The sequence below is a fragment of the Fusarium pseudograminearum genome, chromosome 1, assembly GCF_000303195.2.
Source record: "Fusarium pseudograminearum CS3096 chromosome 1, whole genome shotgun sequence".
Classification (NCBI taxonomy): Eukaryota; Fungi; Ascomycota; class Sordariomycetes; order Hypocreales; family Nectriaceae; genus Fusarium; species Fusarium pseudograminearum.
The window spans coordinates 673129-695208 of record NC_031951.1 but is presented as its reverse complement, the minus strand read 5'-3'; the positions used below and the strand labels follow the sequence as shown (position 1 = coordinate 695208).

Here is a 22080-nt window from a genome sequence, read left to right as displayed (position 1 = left end):
CTACTGTCCCTGCACCCCCTGCCGAACCCTCGCATTAAAATCAGAAAACAATTTCTCCATTCCCTCGCGAAAATAAACTCGAAAGTAACCCTTCCCGTATAAACAGACCAGAACCGAACCCTCCCCCGAAAACCGGCACAAATGAGAGACGTGAAAGAAGAAAGACCTAACCTTGAACCATCCTAAACCCCAAAATGCCCGTTTTGTGCTTTTTTTATATCGTTTTTGTTGTGTTTTCGCCGTATATAGACACACTCCTCGTCAATCGCCAGACCATGGGCTGTAACCGATCCCTCGTAAGTGCCCTTCCTTTCATTTCCATAGCCATGGAATGAACGCCGACAAATCGAATGCCTCCATCGCTAATGCCCCGAACGCGCCGCTCAGATGATGCTAACACATGCCGTAGTCGATTTCGCAGGCTGATCGGTCGTCGTAAACAGAGTGAACGCCGTAAGAACCGCCCTGTTGGGTATATAGTTGCCGCTCCCAGATTCGTCAAGCTCCGAAGCTTGCCGCCCCCAGCGACCGCGACAAATTCCATCCTGTCCATCGTTTTATCCCGACAAATCTTTTCCTGCCCTCAAAGCATAAACGAGACGAAATTGGACGCCTCTTTGATGTTGAAATGCAACTCCCATATCACCAGGTCGTATCCTCCAGCCGGAAAAACAGAAAAACAATGTCAACTCCATAGTTGATGCCGTCCCTTCAAACACCTGTGCCCTGGATTGCATCACTCGAGTCTGTCCAGACCCCGGTATCCTTTAATGTTCGCGCCGTCTTAAACTCACGAAAGAGAGTTGTCAAAGGCCAGTCCCCGCCGAATTCCTTGTCGCAATGCACGTGTACCGCTGCGCCTTTCCCAATGCAACGTTCAATTCCCAAATCATGTTGTTGCTCCTCATCATCATCAAGACGTTTCTTAACCCCAGACGCTAGCTGGGGCACCGAGACCAGACGACTGACCCCAAACACCGTTTCCGCGTCCCCAGCCACCAGGCGAGGCGAGGGGAGTGGTCGATCGCTTGGATGAAGCCGTGTTTGTGGGTGTACCAGAGGGGCGGGTTCCAATGGGAGCCACCGAGCCACCAGCCTGGTTAGACTTGGAGCCAGGGGTCATGTCCCGAGAAGGAGAACCACCAGTCGGGCTGGATGTGCTGGTGCGGCTCTGGGCATTGTCGAAGACTTTGTTGGCAGGACCAGCAGCCTGGGGGCTGACAGTGCTGTGGGGACGCGAGTTTGGTTCGGTGGGGGGTCCACGGGCGTCACCAGAAGAGATAGGAGTACCGGCATCGCCAGTAGGAGGACCGCGACCAGCACTGTCATAGGCAAGGGGGGAGTGGCCACGGACACTTGAGGGTCCGCTGGGAATGGGAGCACCAGTGCGGACAATTCCAGTCTCGTCGACGTATCCTGCCTTCTCAGCAAAAGGACCCTCACCATAAAGGGCACTTCGCTGGCGGGCAATCAACTCTCGCGTCTCCTCTTCGGACATCTGCTTGCTGGGCGGGAGGGGCGCCTCAGAAAGGACGGCTACGTAGAAAAGCTGTTAGCTCATGCTCAACAAACTCGACAATATTACATAAGTGCTGCGAAAGATTTTTGAAAGGGAAGAAACACGAGCGGCCATAACCACATTATTTTTCTCTATATGCCATCTTGTTTCTTTTGGATAGTTGAATGTGCTACACAGTAGAGGGAGGCCTACTTCGCTGATATTGCTGCTCTGTGTGCAGGTTTCGAAGCTCACGCTCCCGCTGAGCTGCCATCCGTCTCTTAGCCTGCATGACCTGCTCTGCCTCGTTGGAGCCTCGTGAGGGTTGGTGACGCTGGTTGGCGTAGAAGTTTTGAAGGTTGGGCCCCTGGGAGCCGCCGCGGGCATCATCAAAGTTGTTTACCGAGTGAGGGCGAGAGCCGGGGGTATGGTGGGAACCTCGGGAGTCTGTCGCTGACCGTTAGTATTTTTGGTTCCAACGCCTCGCCGCACCGGGACGTCCGACATTGTCGGGGCCTCGGGCGACATTTAAAGAACGCTGGATCAAAGACTCACGGCGGCCGCCCATTCCATAACCCTTGCCAGACTTCTGCAAGTTCTCATAAGCCCGATCGACCTCTGTAATTGCTAATCAGCTTCCATTCATACGGTGAGTTGGGTTCAGTCTTTTCTGTTGAGGATGCCAATTAAAACCACTACAAACAAGTGGTTTGAAGTAGTAATCGAATGCAGCAAAGTCGTTCCAAGACGGTTTCACATACCATCGAACTGATAAGAGAAGGCGTAATCGTCCTGAGGCTGGGGACCGCTGGCGCCTGAACAAGAAGTTAACAACAATTCTGGATCGACTGATTTTTGGGTGCTGGCGTACCTGCGCGGACAGGAGTAGTCGAGCCCTGGTGCTCCCAGTTGTTCTGGGTCTGGGTGGGCGGCTGCTGCTGCTGCTGCTGGGTCGAAGACGACCACTGAGACTGAGGGTTGTCGTAGTAGGACATATTGTATGATGTTCGGGATCGAATGGAGAAAACCGGGATGGGGTCGATTCGGCTCGGGGTATCTCAAATCTCGCACTAAGAAGATCTATAGAGAAAAAAAAATCGGGGTTAGTCTGATGTAATTGTGAAACTCGAAAACGACAGTTTGCGACGGGAGAATGCAGCGCAAAGCGACGTCGATGTCCAACAAGGGCGACAATAGGAGGTGGTAGAGGAAATTTGCCGCCGTGCGTGGCCGACGTCAAGATGCGCAGCATCGGCCACCTAAGACAGGGATCCATCAAAAAGCACCACCAAAATCTCGCAAACGCCCCTCGTCGCAACACGTTGACATTTCTCCCGTGATGCTGTGCATCGCCAGCCGGATCTACTCACACAAGACAAGAAATTGAGTTAAGCTTCGTAAATGACGGGTGTCGCTTCGTTGGTTGAAGAAAGCGCAAGGTTTACTCGCCACGGGCCGTTTGTAGTCGGGAATAAACGACGCGAGGGTCTCGGAGGGACGGAAAAAGTGCGAGGAATAAAATCGCAAGAAGTCGGTGACGAGACTGGATGATACGATACGACGGACCGGAGAGACGCTATCGAGACCAAAGCCGCTGCAAGGGCAGACGGAATTATCGAGAGGAGGGATAAAAATAAAAAAGAGGTACCGTAAAAAGGTAAGAAGTGGAAAGGGAAGAGAAAAGGTGGTGGTTAAGATGATGAACGAGTCGTCGACTTGGTCAGGGCGTGACGGGATAGGTTGGGCTAGGTCGTCAAGATGGGGGGAGAAAAACCAGGGCCGAGCGAGCGAGCGAGAAAGGAGAAGGAGCCAAAGCAAACTCAAATGAGGAAGTCACGTAGTTCCGTGGGGAGCAAGGAGAAGGAGAAAGAAAGAACAGTGGGCACAGGTCATTAAGTTAGATGAACTTTTGGGGCATCTAGTTGGCAGTTGGCAGGTGCCAGACGCTATCGAGGCTTGCGGGTAAAACCGAGTACATGACCAAAAGTACCGCTTTCTTTACGGCATAGGATCAGAATCAATTACAGGGAGTATTTAGGTGACAGCCTGGTCAGGCTAAAAAGATGAGTACTTGTTTCCGAAGTACCCCATTTAACAAAACAGGCAATCTACCTGCCGGTTCTAAGGTTGATTAATCCTAGAACTTTCTTTGCGATCTCGGGTTGTTAATCAGAGACATACATGCACAGTACATGCCGCGCTCTGTGATCGGGTTGGTTGTTTTGATCAGAAGCAAGCCTGGACTTTATTTTCTTTGTTTCATTCTTTCAGCCTCCTCCTTCTCGCCTTCAGTGCAATGCAATACTCTTCTGTACTTTTCTCAACATTACAGAGTCTCTGTACAAAAGGTAAATCAGCGAGTACCCCTGGCCTTGCCCTGGTTAAGTGTTAACTGGTGGCCCGTTGTCCGTTGAACGCCAGACGCCCCATTCAACCCTCTTTTGATTCGGTAATGGAGCTAATAACGGAGTGCGAAATGACGACGTGTGGGGGGTGTCCGTTTCTTCGTTTCTTGGCCTTTCTGCCAACAAGCAACTCTCGCTCACTCTTTTCTGGTAGCCAAACATGGTCTCACCATTGTGGGTTGCCAGTGCAGTTCACAAATAAAGACACTGTGAAAACTCACTGATCGAACATGAGGGTATCATCAACTGCATACGGGCTACATCGAAAATAGATACCGACTTCGAACATTGTGCCCGACCGAAGCTACAGCGCACGATGGACCCCTAAGCATTGCGCCAGTGCTCTTCCCCGGGCATATTTATCCCAGCGTCTCACTAATTCTCGGCTGAAGAGCATCGCGCCATTTGCGGCCTTGCAAGTCCCCCCAAGCTTCGCGATCTCCCAGGATTTCCAGGGTCTTGGCCTGCTCCATACTTCTGTTAGAGGACGCAATCCCCTATCATCAAGCACGGTTCAGGTGCCACATATTATACGAAGCTAAAAGGATCAGTTGCGGATGCACCTCATCTTGCAAATCTGGTGTCCGAGGTGGTTGCCAGTGGGCTGCAAGGAATATACGACCATACAACAATAACACAAATACAATGACAAACCCACAAATCGCAATACCATTGACCAAAGTTGCACTGGGACAAGTCAGTGACACTGCCTGCAATCAAAGCTAGCGTTTCCACCTCTTGGCAGTTATTTCCCTCTCTCATTTCCTTGATTCAATTCACGCCTTATCGGAGTTATTGTCTTTTACATGTCTAAACGAGCCCATCATCTTGAAATGGTGGATACCCAAATTACCTCGATTAGAGGCTTGCCCCCTTTTCCAGGATATTGACTTGGCTTGGTTGGGGCACTTTTAGCGGGGACATCTTTACACGCCGCTATCTTGTTCTACGATGTTCCGCGTCGACCATGTTCACCTGCAACACATCTCCGACATTGGCATCTGCAACGTAAAAAGCAACCATGTTTCGGACACTGCCCTCAGGTGCCGGTCGTAGGTTGCAGTTGACATCTGCAAGTTTACCCGACTGCCATGACCGCCATCTCGATGACGACTGAGCGTTAAATAGCTTGCATAATGTCGGCGGCACGTTGTGACCAGTCAGTAACTTTTACAAGAGGATGCCATGCCGGGTGCACTCTGGCGGACCGCATCCCTATGGTGTTGTCACCCAGAGCAGTCAACAGTCAACAGTCAACAAGTTGTAGTCTATCAGACTTACCAAACAACCGGAGCAAAACAATCATACTGTCGATGCCTAAATACTGTGTCGCAAGCTGAAATGGACGCTTACTCACGAATTATTTGCGGCGTTCGGGCCGTTATTCGATTCTCTCCCAGTTGAATGATACTTGTCAGCCCAAGATGGACCACTCAAATTACCCTCCACCACTTTACCACCTTGGCCACCTAGTCACGGCGCATGCCAACATGGTTCGATTCTGATGATACCCTGGTGGTCATTGGCATTACTGGACACATGTGACGTCCTCATTCCGCTCTCCTCCATCACACTGCACCTCTGTTTTGTGTCTTCTCTTCGGGCTCTATCGTGGTGTTTTTACAGAATCGGCATCATTTCTCGGTCCGGCAACCCAACGGCACTTGTGACCACGGAATTACTTCCGGTTATTGTGATGGTCTCCAAGATTCCATTAAAGATTCTTAGGCTCGCGCTATCTTAGACCTGAGATGAGACATTGTTTTAGATGTGGTTTCTTGCTGCCACTTGGTATGTGACTTCTCCTGACGCCGGCTGTCTTGAGTCGAGATGGCCCGAATGTCACTCAATCATGAACACGGCTTCACAAAATGTCCGTTCACTATTCAGCTGCTGACGACATTCAAGTCAGTAGCCTGAACAGCAGGGATCTAAATGGATAGCCCCGGATGGATGGGCGGAGTTGTCCAAAAGGTCCACTGTCGAGGGAAGTCCACCTGTCATTGTCATTGTCTGCCGCTGGGCTGTGTGCTCACAGTATGTTCACCTTCACTGGTGTACTGCTTGACAAGCCTTTTGAGATGCAGAGCCAAGTGTCTTATTCGGACCCCGCCTTCTGAGAGCCTTGCTTCTAGGCCCGGGGTACACCGAACGGGTTGTGTTGACGAAACACATGGCTATGAACTGAGTGCGATGTGATGTGAATGCACCGTGAGCACAACGACTACGACAACCGCATTTCCAATTTGGTCCATACGCCACATATCGAGCCTGCTGAGCATTCTATTGAGCCAATACATGGGCGAAGCATGGATCTCAGCTCCCGACTTGGGCACCCAACTCTCTTTTTGGGTCGTCGGCTAAAGGCCTCCAATCTTGAACTTCCCCAGACTGCCCCGTCACCGTCCCTGTCTCGGCTATAGGCCGGGGTTTCCGCATGGTAAACTTGTCAGCACCTCTCATGCAGTCCTCGACATTGAGTGACTCGTGACCTTGGAGAAGTCTCTCAGGCCTGGTGTCTTATCGCGACGCATCTTATCGCAGTGTTCTACGCTACAGAATAGTAATGCGTGCCCCAACAACAGAAGTAGCCGTGACGAGATGATAGAAGCGACATGCGTCGGACATGTCAATTGGCAAATATCCCACACGATAGAAGACTGTCGACTCATCTAGAGGCTGATATAGTATCGGATTGTGTTCGTGCTCAATGGGAACTGGTATCTGCGCAATTGGGATAATATATAGAGATCCTGTGTAGTCACTGGAACGTTCTACCTGCCTCACAACACCTCCAATTGCACATTCGACTTTCTCAGATGGATGACTGCCTGTACTTGTGATTAAAAATTCGTCTTCGTCATTCTCGTCGAAGTGTGGATCTTTAAATTTCTCTTCGTTACGTACATTCACGAGAAAGATGACACCGCCATACATGATATTGTCGTAAATTGATATGGTATCATCTGTGACTGAAGCGAGTTTGCTAGAGTTATGAGATGATATAACTGATGCAGACTCCAAAGTAGCCAAAAGGGTAGGCTTCCCAACCTTGGTGACTCGAGATGCCCCATGTGCCCTGGTTGATATGGTCCAAGGAGGGAAGCCCATGTCCAAGAGTGCGCCATATACCGGGGTGATCTTGATGTCTGGAGCCATCTACATACCGACAAAGCCCAAGTGGGAGGTGTGCACACCAAAGTCCTGCTGGGTTATGTGCCTGTGAGTTTTTGAGAGTGGTCACATGAAGACACGATCCCCGAGAACGTTATCATCCTGTCCAACTCTTTGGATATTCATATTCATGTGTGCTTCAACGTGATCAAACCAGAATCTGAACGATTTCATCATACCCACATGTTCAAATTGGTCTCTGGTATCTCTCTGCAGCTTGATAACATGTGTCTTACCCAGCAATGACACAGAGTGATGTCGTTGACCAACGCCGATCCAGCTCCTCCGCTCAAGTGAGAATATCAGTCCACTGTTTTCGTAGGCAAGTTGTTGAACAAGAGGGACGTTTGGTAGGTATTGGTCTAGAGTTACGTTGAATAGAGGACGTAATAGATAAAAAAATAACAAGCCTCGTATTCTTATCCTCTCGAACGTCCACCGGTGCGTTCCTCCAGAGATCTCAGGATATACTCCTCCCCGAATATTAAGAGCCTTGAACTCGACTGTCCCGCTGGTGTATACTCTATGCAATGCTTCGGAAGGCATATCGGAAGGTATAATGCCTGCATATAACCCAAGGGGTATTCTATCGGGTCTAGAGTAGGTCGTATATCTCGAGCCGTGTTAAGATGGAAACCGTCTGTTGGGTCTGCAGTGGATACCATGACTGAGGTCTTGTGGAAATGCTTCTGGGACTGACTCGGTCGATCTCTTCGTATGGCTGATAGTCTAGTATATGTAACAGACCAGGTCTGTGGCATATAATACTTCATCAGCTGTCTTGCAAGCATTTAAGTCTTTGTCTCGTAGGTGAGTCCGGATGATGTGATCACATGTTGAGCATAGACCAGAAGGCTGAAGAGTCAGCATTGGCGGATGAATCAGGGCGGAAGATTGTTGGTAGTCTTCGTGTATGGAACAAGTATTCATGATATGTATTTTTAAGCGTTCGATTTCTTCTGATCGGTCTTGTATAATCACGTTGTTTGCTTTCCTCAGGCGTCTCTTGAGCTGCTTTGGTATACATACTAGATATAGCCTTGGGGTCCGATACAACTCTAGATGATTCGATTACGACAGCACCCAGTTCACGAGCGAGCGTTGATATAGCCTTGGTATTTCCTAGTCTATGAAATACATTTATATCACATAAGCAATAGAACTATAAAAGGAGCAACTTCTTTGTGGCTATCAGCAATAGGTATATTGATGAAGTATAGAAAAATACTAGCAAAAACAGCAATCCTGATCTAATACACCGAGTACCTTTGAAATAAACACGTAGTTGTCTCTGGGCCTTGTCTTTAACCTATAACCTGGAATGTCTTTATCTCCTAATTTACGCGTAGTCCAAGACATATCGCGGCTCATATCATGACCTTTATATTGGGTGGCATGACCAGCAGAGTTGTATGGTGCCCATGAATGCGTGTAGATGAAGACGAAGCCTGGGCCAAACTCTCCTAGTATTTTGATCGGGATCAAGCCGCCTTCCATCGCCGTAGTGCTCAGGATTGGAATGTCAACCGAGAAACCCTCTGGGACGTCCTCCGCACATCTTAGAAAAAGGGTATTGTATGGGCCAGTCGTCTTTAGATAAGTCCTCCTATCGATCCCTAGCAGCAGCGCAAGAAGTATTTGATCGTCGACTCCAGTGACTGCGTTAACCTCAGTAACAGAGCGACAATGTACTAAGCCTCTTAGAAAAGCGCTCCAAGGCCAATTCTCAACTCGGACAGCCTTAGCCACCACCAGTGTAAAGCCAGCAAGAGCCCAACAGAATATACTGATATTAAAGGGGTCAAACCCCAGAATTCTGTTGCCAGTGGAAAAGCCAACTGCCAAGCCTCCAAACACGAGGATAGTTGAGACGGCTATCCAGCTCCATGCGTAACGCTTGTACGGAACAACAATAGCATTGTTGCTGATGGTCCATTTGTCCAATTGTTTTTTGGCCGCAGCCATGAGACGTTTGGTCTTTTCTGGGTCAGCTGAAAGATCTGAACTGTTTCTGTTCTTCCTTCCAGGTGTGTCAACGGTGTCGGTCAGGGGGCGCGGATTGCAAGCAGCGGAGCCCGCTCTACTCTGCAGTAGGTATGTTTCTGACAATGGGCAATTGTCACCCCCCGCGCGTCTCTTTAGTCTGTTGTGTACGTAGGTACTTGTTTGCAGGATACGCTTGCAAGTAGCCCGAGGTTGCTTGATCAGCCGCAATGGCGCACTTGTATGTCGGCTTGTGGTGAACATCATGATGTCTATCATTTCGGAAATTTGGGATATTGCGTGGCCTGAGATCATGAAGAACGGGACAGTGGCTCTAATGATGTCTCTCATGGATGAAAGCTTGAGTTTGCCCTGCCTTGTTGGGAATTTGTCTTTTTGCTGCAGTTCGACCATAGACCAGTCCCATTTGATTGATGTCCAATATTTTGCTGACGACGCGGGCTCAGGTTGAATATCTTCCCATACTTCGAGACAAACACGGAACCCTGCTGTGAAAGTTCGGGCGATACTGGCTTTGCTGGCAGCCCCAATGCTACCATCGCGACCTTGATAGATGAGGGCTTGTTCTCCTGTGATAAGTGACGCATACATGGCCACGCTGCTTTCAAAGTCGTTGGTTATGGTAGCTGTCGGATCGGCAACGGTAAAGCTGGTGAGCGCCCCAATCAACATCTCGGTTATCAAATCATGGAGTCTCTCCATGTCGATGAAGTACTTTAGAGCCTCGCCTGCCATTGGCACGCGGCATGACTCCTCCCCTATATCTTCACCCAATTGGTTCGGAGTTTGAAGTGTGAACCGTTCCATTTGTCGCTGGCGTTGTGAAATACGAACCCTCGTGTCGGCTGCACTTTGAAGTGTGAGCTCGACGCTCCGCGGAATATCCTTACCAAGAATCTTGAGTTTTGCAGTGATTCGAGCTACGACAGCAATGAGATTGTTGACCCAGTAATCGCCGCGAATGTTGCACAAGACAATCTTGACAAGGATTCCCGTCATGTAGTTCAGTAAAGCGTGATAGATCCTCATTTGATTCTCGTTTGTTGTGTTTTGCGCTCCCGCAAATCGTTCTTTACCCGAGTTTGGGTCAAATTCGGCTACCAATCTGGCCTGTAAACGAGCACAACCCTTGTGGTCTAAAACGCCATCCATATGCTCCGCTTGGATTAGGGCCGCATCATGCTGGCAGATAGTAACGGCTTGTCGTAGCTTGCGTCCAAGATGATGTAGTTGTAGGTACCCCTGATTAGTCGACAAGCCAAAGAGATCTCTTGGCCCGTCCAAGGCGATAGCACCCGGCGAGGTCGCTGCAGAGACCAGTCTATTGACTTCGATTCGACAGAAATCAAGTTCTTCCTCCTCTGTTAAATTTCCATATGTAGTGAAGTCGTCGAACTTGGGCAGTTCGGAAACAGTGTAACCAGGGTGCGATTCGAATGACTTGTGAAGTTCCAAGTAGGCATAAATAGCTTTAATATCGGGTTTTGGTGGCTCATACTCAATCCATACATCCTCGCCAAGCTCCGGCAACTCATATCCTTGTTCTGCGGACTCGCCGGTGGCAAGCGTTTGACCCATTGACTGTTGGCGACGCAAGTTTGACATTTTGATCACTGACTAGGTGTAGGTTTTGATAGATAAAAAGCGACAGGGCGAGAAACCAATGCTGAAGTTGGAGAGACAATATCGAAATACATCGAAGCGTACTTCTTGTCATACATATATAGAGGCGGTGTAGATTTGCACTTTTGGTACACTCTTGCTCTCGATAGGTTTATGAAGCTTGCAGTGGCTTGTCAGCGGCCAGTTATGTAGACCCCCTGGCCTCAACAAGACTTGACTGATTGGGAGTATGATTTGGTAGCCTACTGAAAAGATGCAAAGCTGCCCAACGCCATCTTTGTGCCCGGAGTGCGTCAGCTGATGCCTAATCCAATCCATAATGTTTGTTTATCCTAGATGGAGGCATCCACGACGAGTAGTTACCAATATATCACAACCATCGACGCCTCAACTGAAGCTACGATCGCAAGACACCAAACTCGTTTAATACCTCACTGAAGTACCTATAATTAATATGGCAGAGGAATCCAATCAGGTGTTTTACAAGTACCAAAACACGGGTGCGAAAACACTGCCAACCTCCAACAATGAGCCGCTACCAACGCAAATAAAGATCGAAAACGTCACGCAAGAGATGTATTCCTGGGGGGCGATAAGCCAAGTCTATCTAAGCGCTGAGAGCCCCAGGTTGAAGAAAAAGAAGGAATCTCGATTCAGCGACGTTTCGTTGGTTTTGCGAAGAATAGTCACTGAGAGCCATGGCAAGTTCACGCATGAAACAACGCAACTTGAAATCCAGTCGGTGACGCTCCGAAATGCTTTCAAAAGGCTCGCTGAGGGATTCGTTAATATCAATCTCCACGGGGATCCAATAACGATACCGAACCCATATGTCGAACTCTATCACTGTCGAAGGCAATTGCAAGAAGCGATTGACTGTGCCCCTAACGAATCCATCAGAGAGGAACTTGAGCTTTTACAACAGTTTCAAGAGGACCACATGTCTCAAGACCTGAAAGAGCTCCAAACACTTGAAAGTAATGGCTATATTACAGTCGCATTTCTCCCCTTAATATTTGTTCCAGGATCCCTAGTCTTGATACCCAATCGACTAGCCGGCTCTAAAGAGGTATTCTGTGCTGCTGTTGTGGAAGTTTGCAAGTTGATAGAAGAAAACCAAAAGAAATTCTGGTACGTGAGACTTGCTTACACCAACTTCGACAACGTGCAGTTTGGTGCCACCTCTACGAAGGCTCAGTACCCTCAGTTCGACGATGTGAAGCATATTCTGGATCTTCCAGTATTTCCTATGAAATACCACCCTAATAGAGACCAAATTTACCAGTCACTGCTTGAGCGTGGTTCCCGATGCAAGCAGCTTCATCTTGAATCGAGCCCATTTATTGGACATGGAAGCCGAGGAGCATCTGGGACACATTGGGAGTATGACGGTCCATTTTGGAGCATATTGTCAGGAGGAGGCTTGTCACCGGGAAGATCTGAAACCGAAGAAGGTCGATCTTGCATCAACATTTTTCAAGGCTTCCCAACATCACTTGTAAGAACTGTGAAAATATTCTCAGCTTAAGATAATTCACTGATGATAGTAATTCCAGTGCCAGGGCAAGATTATCATTGATCCCAATAGCCTGATCAAAGAGAACCCAGGTTGCCGAGAAGTAGTGCAGAAGGCCAAGTCAGGCCCAATATCGATCATGTGGAAGGCTGAAACAACGTCCTCTCATGACTTGGATACATCAAAATCCAAGCCTCCCTATCAGCAATTCTCAAACAACGAACATCAGGCGAACTCGTTGACCGATTTGCAACTTATCACTATGGCCCCTATTCTTGCTGGATTTTCATTAACCAGAAGATCTTGGGGTTTCTTCCTGGTTGATAATATCGCTGATATTAGGTGGAACGATGACTCCTATGGCAACCTGCAGATTGATCAGAGTCGGAAGGATATCATTTACGAAGTCGTAAAAGAGCATCGAAAGGCACCTGTCGCGTTAGATAACGTGGTGGCAGGCAAAGGGGCAGGTCTCATCTTCCTTCTACATGGCCCACCTGGCAGTGGTAAAACGATGACAGCAGGTAGTTCAAGCCCCCTCAAGGACACTTACACGCTTGGATGCTGACCCTGCCACTAGAATGTGTAGCAGAAAGCTTACATTGTCCTCTGTACCATACCACCATGGGAGAATTAGGCCCCAACGTCAAGGCCATAGAGGAACAACTCCAGATCACCTTCACCCGCATACAACAGTGGTCAGCAATTCTGCTCTTTGATGAAGCGGATGCTTTCATGGCGGAAAGAAGTGAAAACGATCTTGAACGCAACGCGTTGGTATCGGGTATGCTTTATTCTCGACTGTACCTTTCGAAGAGATCCCAGGACTAATGCGTGGTCATCAGTTTTCTTACGATTATTGGAGTATCAATCTGGTATATTGTTTTTGACTACCAACAGACTTGGCGACTTTGACAAAGCCTTCTTCTCCCGGATTGATATGTCTCTTGAATTCCAAAAACCAGACTTGACTCAACGAACCTTAATTTGGAAACAACTTGCCGCTAAACTGGCACACGGGATATACGACGAGGAATTTGAGAAGCTTGGGAAATGGGATATCGATGGGAGACGAATCAAAAACGTTCTGAAGGTGGCGTTGCTGTTAACTAAGGCAAGAAAACAGGGCACAAGGGATCTGTTGACCTATGATACGGTTGTTCAGGCTTTGGATATCGCAGCTCAAACTCCAGGGGATAAAGGGGAAACTGACCCGCGCGGCAGGTCTGGCGTGCAACACCCAAAAACAGGTTGAGCCCTGAGGTGATCAACAAACCCAACCAGTCCATGGTCTGAGCTAAATCATCCATGATGATGGCACCTGTAGGTGACTAATTTGTATCATGTTCTGATGTGTGCGATGGAGGAGCCGCTTGATACGGGAAGGCACATATCATGGTTAGTTGATGAGAATGAACTATAGCCTGACACACAAACCTCGTAGTTGGCTTTGTGGTATAGACGTCACAACTGCAAACAGGAGATTTCCCCCGAATTATTTATTTATATCTGACAACAGCACGTATACATAAAATCAGCTGAGGATTAATCCCTTCAAACTGCCCACATCACTAATCCGTCACGATAATTCACACTTGCGTTACCGTAGCCCACCAACCGAGACAACACAGCCGACCTTTCTAACGAGTTCCGCGCTTAGTTAACGCATAGCCAACACTTTGTACACCATCCCACGCTTGGTATTTGTTATCAGCATACACATCAACCGCATCGTACAATTCACCGACAGGGCCGCTGCGGACCTTCAAGTCACATATATTGCTCTCAGCGTGCTTGAGCAGAAGACTTAGTGACTCGAACATGCCTTGGTCCGTGTCTGAGCAATTTGGGCAGTAATAGTGCTTTGTCTCGTGGCTGTAAAGCCTGCGGCCTTGTTCGCATTGGCCGGTGCTGTTGAACATCTCGTCTGGGGACTTCCATAGGAAGTCGTGCTGGTGGGCGGTTTCAACATGGTGAAGCATTCCTGAGGCCTTGTGGAAGATTTGGAGGCAGCCGAGATACTCGGCAGGGCATGTCATGCCACCCCTTCTTTCACCATACTCAGGCCATATGTTTTTTTCGTCGTCGTCTTCGTCGTCTTCCTCCTCCTCCTCCTCCGAGTTCTGATCCTCGTCTGAGTCCGAGTTCTGGTCTGATCCCAAGTCGGAAGAATCATCAGAATAGCCGGGTTCATTCTTACAATGATCATTATTAAAAGCCCACGGCGGCGGTGTTATGAGTCGACCATTGACGTCAACGGGGTGCCCGTACTCGGCAGGCGGGGTCATGGGTTCAGTCTGTGGTTCAGGTTTGATATCATAACCGGTTGTGTACTGGAGCACGGGCGCCTGGGTATAAACGACGGTTTCACTTGGTTGTTCAGGTTCTTGCTTGATCTCTCTAGGAGATGCAACCTGACAGCCGCAGCATTAAGGTTTTGCTAAATATTCGAAATATTATGACACGGTACCTAACGTATCGATCTTCCAATTGGTAACAATGAGTGAATTGAGAAGGCTCAGACTAAGACTAAAGACTTGAAAATAAAATAACGCATCTCAGTGCTAAGATATCAAACTCAAGGAGCGACAGACATTAGTCCCTAAAGCACTACCCATATCCCATACAACAAATAGCCCACACGTACTTTGATGTACCTATAGTTCCATGACCCATCGTCGACATTAACATAGCCGTGCTTCTCAGATTTCCTTTTTTAAAAGGCCGTGCGAGGCATAATAGTCCAGATTTTCCAGAAGCCTGCGACGGACTTCACTAATAAGGCCGCCACGAACCCTCAAGCGGCAAGCGTTGGTCTCAGCATGTTTAACAAGGTCGTGTAGGTATCTGAACCTGCCTCCGCCTGTGTTCTTGCAGTATGGGCACTTGTAGATGTCGTACTTGTTGTGCAAGAGATTCGCGAACTTTTCTTCCGTCTCGTCGAGGATTTCGGAAGTAATATTCAGTCCATCGACACAGCAATTTTCATGCTCATAATGGTATACTAAAAGCGAACCTGAGCGGAAGACGTCGTTGCAGCCGTATTCTCCCAAAAGGCATGGGACTCTGCCTATCTCACCGTATTCAAGCCATATTGCGTTTCTATAGTCTTCATCAGACTCTGAATCGTCATCGTCCACGTCTTCCTCTGAGTTGTCCTCTGTGTCGACGTCTGAGTCGCACTCAGAGACACCCTCCGACTCACCCTCCGACTCACACTCTGAGTCGTCCTCCGAGTCAAGCTCCGAATCCTCTGTCAAGTCATATTCCGACCTGTCAAGTGAATAATCATATGGCAAAAGGCCTGGCCCTTGGTAAACCGATGTGAAAGAATATTGCTGGGGAGGCATTGTCTCGGGAGTGGGTGTCGGCCACCAGCGGCAGGACTTCTCATGAGTTCTGAAAGAACTTAGGCCAGGGAACGTCTCATTGCAACGGCAGGTCATAGGGTTGTGTGAATTCCTATTATGATCCTGGAGCCCACTTCGAGAGGCGAACACCTTGTCGCAGGTATGACAAGTCAAACTGTCACTGTGACGATCTTCAAGCGTGGCAGTTTCAAGCGTTTTAAGTATGAATGACGATACACCATGCTTCGATACACCGTGTCTTGCGACATTCACTTTGGTCGAGAAGATATCACCGCAGACGGTGCAAGCAAAGGCGGACGCAACATTTGCAATTTTTGATGCGTCATGCTTTTTCGCTATGTGGCGGTCGACCGGCTCTTCGCGCTTGGAGATCATGTTGGTACAGAACGGACACGAATAGGCGTCCACAACAGAAACTTGGAGAATGACAGGAGATGTAGGCGAAGCGGGTGGTGGTCCATGCTTCCACATGTTATGTTTGTCGATATCAGCTTGGGATTTGAAGGCCCTGTTGCATGCGACACAGGGATAGGGGTAATTGCAGAAGAGTTGAACTGTTCCGTTGTGCATCGCCGTGTTGTGATGTTTGAATGCAGGTTCTGTCTTGAAGCTTAGGTTGCAACCCAGACAAAAAAAGGCGGTCTCGGGGGTGTTTTCGGCCACCACAGCTGGATAAGGTTCCGGCTTGTCAACGCTTTCAGGCATGATGCATGGAGTGGTTTCCTGATTGATGATTTTAAGAGCGTCTCCTGTGTTAAGAGAACTAGTATCGACTTCTGGTGGTAGTTGCATATGCTGTCCGTCGCTGGTATGATCGTCGAGTTCATGTTGGGCGTTGAACCTTCTGCTACAAGTAATACAAGTGAAGTGGCGCCTGGCACGACCTGTGAGGAATGGTCTTTGCCCCCCATGCTTTCTCATGTTATGGTCGTCAATTCCCAAGTCGTTCTCGAAGATTTCTTCGCAAACACTGCAATACCATGAGCCTTCGGGGGGAGCTTTAAAATCGGGTAGTATCTTCGGGTGGATCTCCCTGAAGTGAAATTCAAGTTTCTGTTGACTCTCGTAGATCTGACGACAGACGGCACAGTACCAGCCAGACTCAGGGCGGAAGTGTCCCCAATGGCGTATAATTTCCATATGGGTAGAACTCAAATGGCCATGGGCTTCATCTTGGGTATTGAAGGTTCTATTGCAGGCGATACAAGTATGGGTTTCATTTGCACGTCTTAAAACGAAGCGCACACAATTGCTATGATCGACGTTGTGCTTGTCGATTTCCTCCTGGCTACTGAAGGTGATATCACAATAGGTACAATACCAGGAAGCCTCGGAGGCGGTTGACTCTTGTTCCTCCTTGACAGGGATTTCAACATTGGTTGATGCGGGCTCCTGTTGTAGAACAGATTCGGGGGTGCCTAGTTGATCTTGATGAGAAGCCGCATTGTGGTCTTTGGTTGCCTCTTGGGATTCGAAGCTCATGTTGCAGACAGCACAGAAAGACATGGACTCGGCGAGAGCTCTAAGTCTGACTGGCAAGTCATGTTTCTTCTTGGCCAGAGCTTCGAACATGGTTCGTGCTTGATGTTCTGAGTCGATGTGGTGGTACAAGTTGCCTTCGCGGAATATATCTGTCCCAAAAAAGGTGTCCAGATTCTTGAAACACTCGTCCCAGTAATCATTGTGGTCAAATGAGGCCGATGCTTCATCATGTGACTGGACAGCATCACTGGATGATTCCGGATCGCTCTTCTCCAGCTTGATGGGTACACCTGACTTCTTGGAGACATAGTCTTCGTGCAAATGAATCAAGCTATCAAGAAAGTTGCTCAAGGTCGTGAAGCACTCATAACAGTATTGTCTGTCCTCGAAGGGAATGAACGCGACAAAGATGCGATCTTGGTGTTTGATCTGTTGGTTGACGTTCTGTAGCGCATCGTCTTGTCCGCGTTCAGCTTAGAGAGCTGCGGCGACTGGATTCTGAACCGAGAGTCTAATTCGGTGATGTCGTTTCTGATATCTGCGGTTCTTGCAAGGCTTGTCGCAAGAGACACATTGTACCAGGCGGGAAATATCAGCCAGTTGGGGTATGGAGGCCATTGTCATTAGATGACTGAACGTTCTTTGGTTATGTTTGGAAGATGTTGGAAATAGGAAATTAGTTTCGAGAAGGATGATGCCACGGGGTATTTAATAAGGTATGGCAGAACGCAGCATTTGGCGTTCCATGCTGTGGTTTCAGCTGTGGCATAACCAAGGACAAAGAATTGCGAGGGGGTAGCAAGTGAACTGATGCCTAGAGGAAGGGTCCCATACTTACAGACGGCTGGGATTAAGTTTTAACTTAACATTTGGGGATAGAAATATTGAGTTTGGGGTACAAATGAAGAATGTGTACTCTCTAACTCTGTAAATCACTTCCCATGAGTTAGTACCTTATCAATTCACAAAATTCAGTAACTTAATAGGTCCAATCCAAGCTAGATAATTGGCTAGAAGTGCTATATAGATCAGTCATTATGCTATTGGATTGGTCAAATTGTAAAGTTGGTTTGGGGCCTACTAAGCTACCGAATTTCATAAATTGATACAGGTACTAATGCACAAGGCATCCACTCTGGCGATAAGCATTCCATAGCATGGGTTTATCTGTAGATCACAGGTTTACGCGTCGCCCTCGTGGTGGGGAGTAGCCGAGCAATCCTCAAGTCGCCTCACAAAGACGTGACCAGAATATTCTATGAGGGGCTGTAAGTTCAAACTAAGAATGCTATGACCTGTTCATGATGTGATGCTAAGTTTAAAATATTGATATAAACCTCAGTAGTGCTTACGTTGTATCAATTTGAACTAATGGAATCGTATATAAGGTTTTTTAATAAGAAGCACATGACCTGCTGAATACTGTATCAAATGTGCAAATTCAGCACGCGTGGTAGACACTGTTTCTATCAGTTTGAAGCTTCAAGATTGGCCAGAGCTGCAATGTCGATCTACTAGGTATGTTTGCATTAGTCGAATGGCAGAAGTAGCTCGGGATCTACTACTACCGAATTTGCTCAGTTGATACGGTATGCATAGTTCTCACCTATTCTTAATTAATTGGTGTTATACTAAGCCAATAGTATGCCAGTATCTTGCCGGCAGTTCCATAGCTCAACCTTAAAGGCACTATTGAACAGGTATCAGACCAGGCAGCAGTACTGTTGGAAGAAAGCACTTTGTGTCGTGCGAAGTCATTTGATGGTTATACACCGTTGAAAAAAAAAGATTGCCTTGTATCAGGATTCATAGGATGTAGGGCATAAACGCAACCTAGGCAGGCTGTGAATTGAATCACAGAGCACGTCACATGACACACTCACCAAGACAAACGTAAAGTAATCGTATTCAAGTAGCAGTACAAAACAAGCCAAGCATCATTAATCCGTTGAGCACTATCCACACCCTCCAATAACATACACATCTTGCACAATAGCCTAGTGCAAATCCTACCAAGTAAACCTACCAACCCTCTTGCAATTCTTCTCAGCATATTTGTTGATGCCATCTTCCACTTGTACAAGATATTTGTCGCCGACGCTCAACCCACAAGACTCACTCTCAGCGTGCCTAAACAGGTCACTCAATTCTTCAAACCTATTCCCAGCACCTTTCGGACATTCCGGACACATGTAGAAACCCTGAAGCCAGCCCGTGGAGGTATAAAGTCGAGCATGCGGCAGTCCCAATGTAACACCGAATAAGTCCGGCAGTTTGAGGCTGCGTTCGAGGACTACACACTCCTCGGATTCGATGTGCTCTAGCAAGTCAGAGCCCCAGCGGAACTTTTCGCGACAGGCTAGATCTCTGCCAGGGCAACGAAGGTATCCTATTTCCCCGTAACGGGGCCACGGCGTTACATCCGTATTCGAATCGTCTGTGAGATAGAACTCATCGAAGGAATCCTCGTCACTTGAGGTTTCTTCCGACTCTTCGACATATTGATCACCGTATATATCACGCATGCCGGATTCGTGGAAGGAGTATGCGTTGCGTCGTCGAGATGCAGAAGGGCCATGCATCCTTCTGTTGTGATCAATGAGCCTGGCCTCGTCTGCATAGGCTCTGCGGCATTCGATGCAAGAGAAAGGAGGGATCTGAGAAGGGGGTATGAGGGGGCCGTGGATAGCACGTTTATGCTTAGTGAGTCCATACTTGCCCCAGAAAGTCTTGTCACAGGCCTTACAACAAGGGAGGCCTGAGTTTGGATCTCCCCATTTTCCTGTTGGTTTACCGTTGTACTCTGCACAATGCTCAGAGTCATCATCCGTCTCCATATCCGAGGAATCACAAGAACCTTCGGATTCACTGTCACCCTGAGGATTATCGGATCCTTCGTAACCAGAGGAAGCAACGGACTCGCTGTCACCAGAGGCATCATGGGATTCATCATCACCTGAGGAATTAATGATGACGGTATTGTTTGGTCGCCCAGGTTTCCGCCTGACCACGTTGGAGGTGTTGTTCTGAACCCACTGCGTAATGCTTTGAGGCCCATTGGGTTCTTGCTTGATCTTGTTGGCAGTCTTGTTCACAATCCCATGCACATCCCTGTCATGTGTGTCACTTTCGTGTTCGAAAGGGAATACGATGTTGCAGATGTAGCACATTGGGTAATGTTCAGCCTTGTAATGAGCGTCGATCTCATCCACGTCGAAGGTTTTGTGACAACAGAGACAAAGAGGTCCACGAGCGTCTGTTGTTCGATTATGCACATCCAGATTATGAGTGTCGAGTTGACTTTCATGCACAAAGGTGATGCTGCAGGGGACGCAAGCAAAAACGGCTTTAGCAGGGACTCTGAACTTTGGTGCCCATGGTCGGATATGTGCAACAAAGGTATGTTTTCTGACGTCCTCATCAGAACTGAAAGTCTTGCCGCAGCATTGCAAATGAGCGTTGCGCGGCCAGCGAGCTTTCTCAAGCTTAGATAGTCGTGGGAGACCGTGAAAGCTATTGGCGAGATGGGTCGCGAGTTGGTGAAAGTTATTGAATCTTCTGTTACAGACGACACAGGCCGAGGCATGCCAGACGCGATTTAAACAGAAGATCCTGTATCCCGCATGCACTTCCGTGTTGTGATTTTCGACTTCAACTTGGGTCGTAAACATCTCGTCGCAGGCGCTACAGTACCAGGCACCTCCGGGAGGGATAGAGCATGGGACTGGTGGTTTCGTGTGTGCACCCTCGATGTGACTGTCGAGTTCAGTTTGGGCGTCAAAGGTTCCGTTGCAGGTGATGCAAGTAAAGGTAGCCGTGGCGCGACGTAGATGGTAACGCACACATCCATGGTGCAACTCCCAGTTGTGGTCTTCCATTTCTTCCAGAGACTCAAAGGTCCTCTCGCAGACGCTGCAATACCAAGTGGCTGATGGTTCTGGGTGCTTGGCCATTTTGTGATCTGCGGCTCCCTTTTCGGTTGTGAATGACCTCTTGCAAATAGTACAAGGAAATGTGTGCTTCGTCCTCTGGTGTCGTTCAAATCCATCTTGCGAGCGGAAGTTCATCCTGCAGACGGCACAATACCAAGTGGTCTCTTTGTATGTTGGCGAGTTATCCGTCTTAGTAACCTCTTTATAAATTGGTAGTTCTGGGTGCTTGGCCATTTTGTGATCTGCGGCTCCCTTTTCGGTTTTGAACGACCTTAGGCAAATGAGACAAGGAGGTACGTGATTGGCCCCTTGGTGTTGTTCGAATGCATCTTGGGACATGAAGATTATCCTGCAGATGGCACAATGCCCACCGGTCCCTGTGCGTTTTAACGAGTTATCCTGCTTGGCGGCCTCTTGATGAATTGATGATTCCGGGTGCATGGCCTTTCTGTGATGTGCGACTCCCTTTTCAGTCGTGAACGACCTCTCGCAAATGGTACAAGGCAATGCGTGCTTGATCATATGGTGTTGTTCGCATGCAAGTTGGGATCGGAAAAGCATCTTACAGATGCCACAACGCGACAACTCTCCAAAAGTTGATGAGATTGGGTGCATTTGCTTTTTGTGATCTGCGTGTCCCTGCTCGGTCTTGAAAATCTTCTTACAGACGTCGCAAGGAAAGCGTGATGTTTCGTTTTCCTGTTCGAATTGAGGATACCCGTGAGCAACCGCATAGTGAAGCAGGTATGCATCGTATAATGTGAATGTTTGGCCACATCCTGTCCCTAAGGGCATTACGCTCTTGAAGGTCGATATCATTGAAAGATAATGTGATTCGTCGGAAGAAGACTGGTGTAGCCCTTCTGTGATAAGGGCAGCCGATCGCTTGTTGGATCTCTGGTGTGAGATGCATCTTGTGGCTGTTGTTTTGCGGTTGTTGTGTTGTGTTGTATGGTCTTGCGATGTGTTGATGTAAGTGGAAGGAAGGAGGGAAAAAAGCTGGATTGAAGCAAACAGCGCATTTTGTGCCCCTTCTGAACCTTATAGTAGGGCAAAGGTCATGTGTGAGGGCATT

General features: G+C 48.2%; 4 protein-coding genes across 4 annotated transcripts, besides 1 other annotated feature; 1 reads left to right on the top strand and 3 right to left on the bottom strand.

The window, feature by feature from the left end:
- Nucleotides 1-925: 925 nt before the first annotated feature.
- On the bottom strand, nt 926-2493 carry FPSE_05409 (uncharacterized protein; the record flags this gene model as incomplete). The annotated part of the gene is made up of 5 exons (XM_009258527.1): nt 926-1536; nt 1712-1945; nt 1991-2116; nt 2260-2313; nt 2370-2493. 5 exons carry the CDS (start codon nt 2491-2493, stop codon nt 926-928), a joined length of 1149 nt encoding a protein of 382 aa, XP_009256802.1.
- Nucleotides 2494-8304: 5811 nt separating this feature from the next.
- On the bottom strand, nt 8305-10686 carry FPSE_05408 (uncharacterized protein; the record flags this gene model as incomplete). The annotated part of the gene is made up of 1 exon (XM_009258526.1): nt 8305-10686. The coding sequence occupies one exon, from the start codon at nt 10684-10686 to the stop codon at nt 8305-8307; it is 2382 nt and encodes a 793-aa protein (XP_009256801.1).
- Nucleotides 10687-11158: 472 nt separating this feature from the next.
- On the top strand, nt 11159-13051 carry FPSE_05407 (uncharacterized protein; the record flags this gene model as incomplete). Its single annotated transcript, XM_009258525.1, has 3 exons — nt 11159-12202; nt 12261-12744; nt 12801-13051. The coding sequence occupies 3 exons, from the start codon at nt 11159-11161 to the stop codon at nt 13049-13051; spliced, it is 1779 nt and encodes a 592-aa protein (XP_009256800.1).
- An 809-nt stretch (nt 13052-13860) lies between these two features.
- Nucleotides 13861-22004, bottom strand: FPSE_05406 (uncharacterized protein; the record flags this gene model as incomplete). Its single annotated transcript, XM_009258524.1, has 5 exons — nt 13861-14634; nt 15016-17404; nt 17912-17917; nt 18426-18441; nt 19100-22004. Coding segments are annotated over 5 exons (6090 nt in total), but the record flags the coding sequence as incomplete, so codon positions are not given.
- Nucleotides 21927-21975: a microsatellite.
- Nucleotides 22005-22080: the final 76 nt, after the last annotated feature.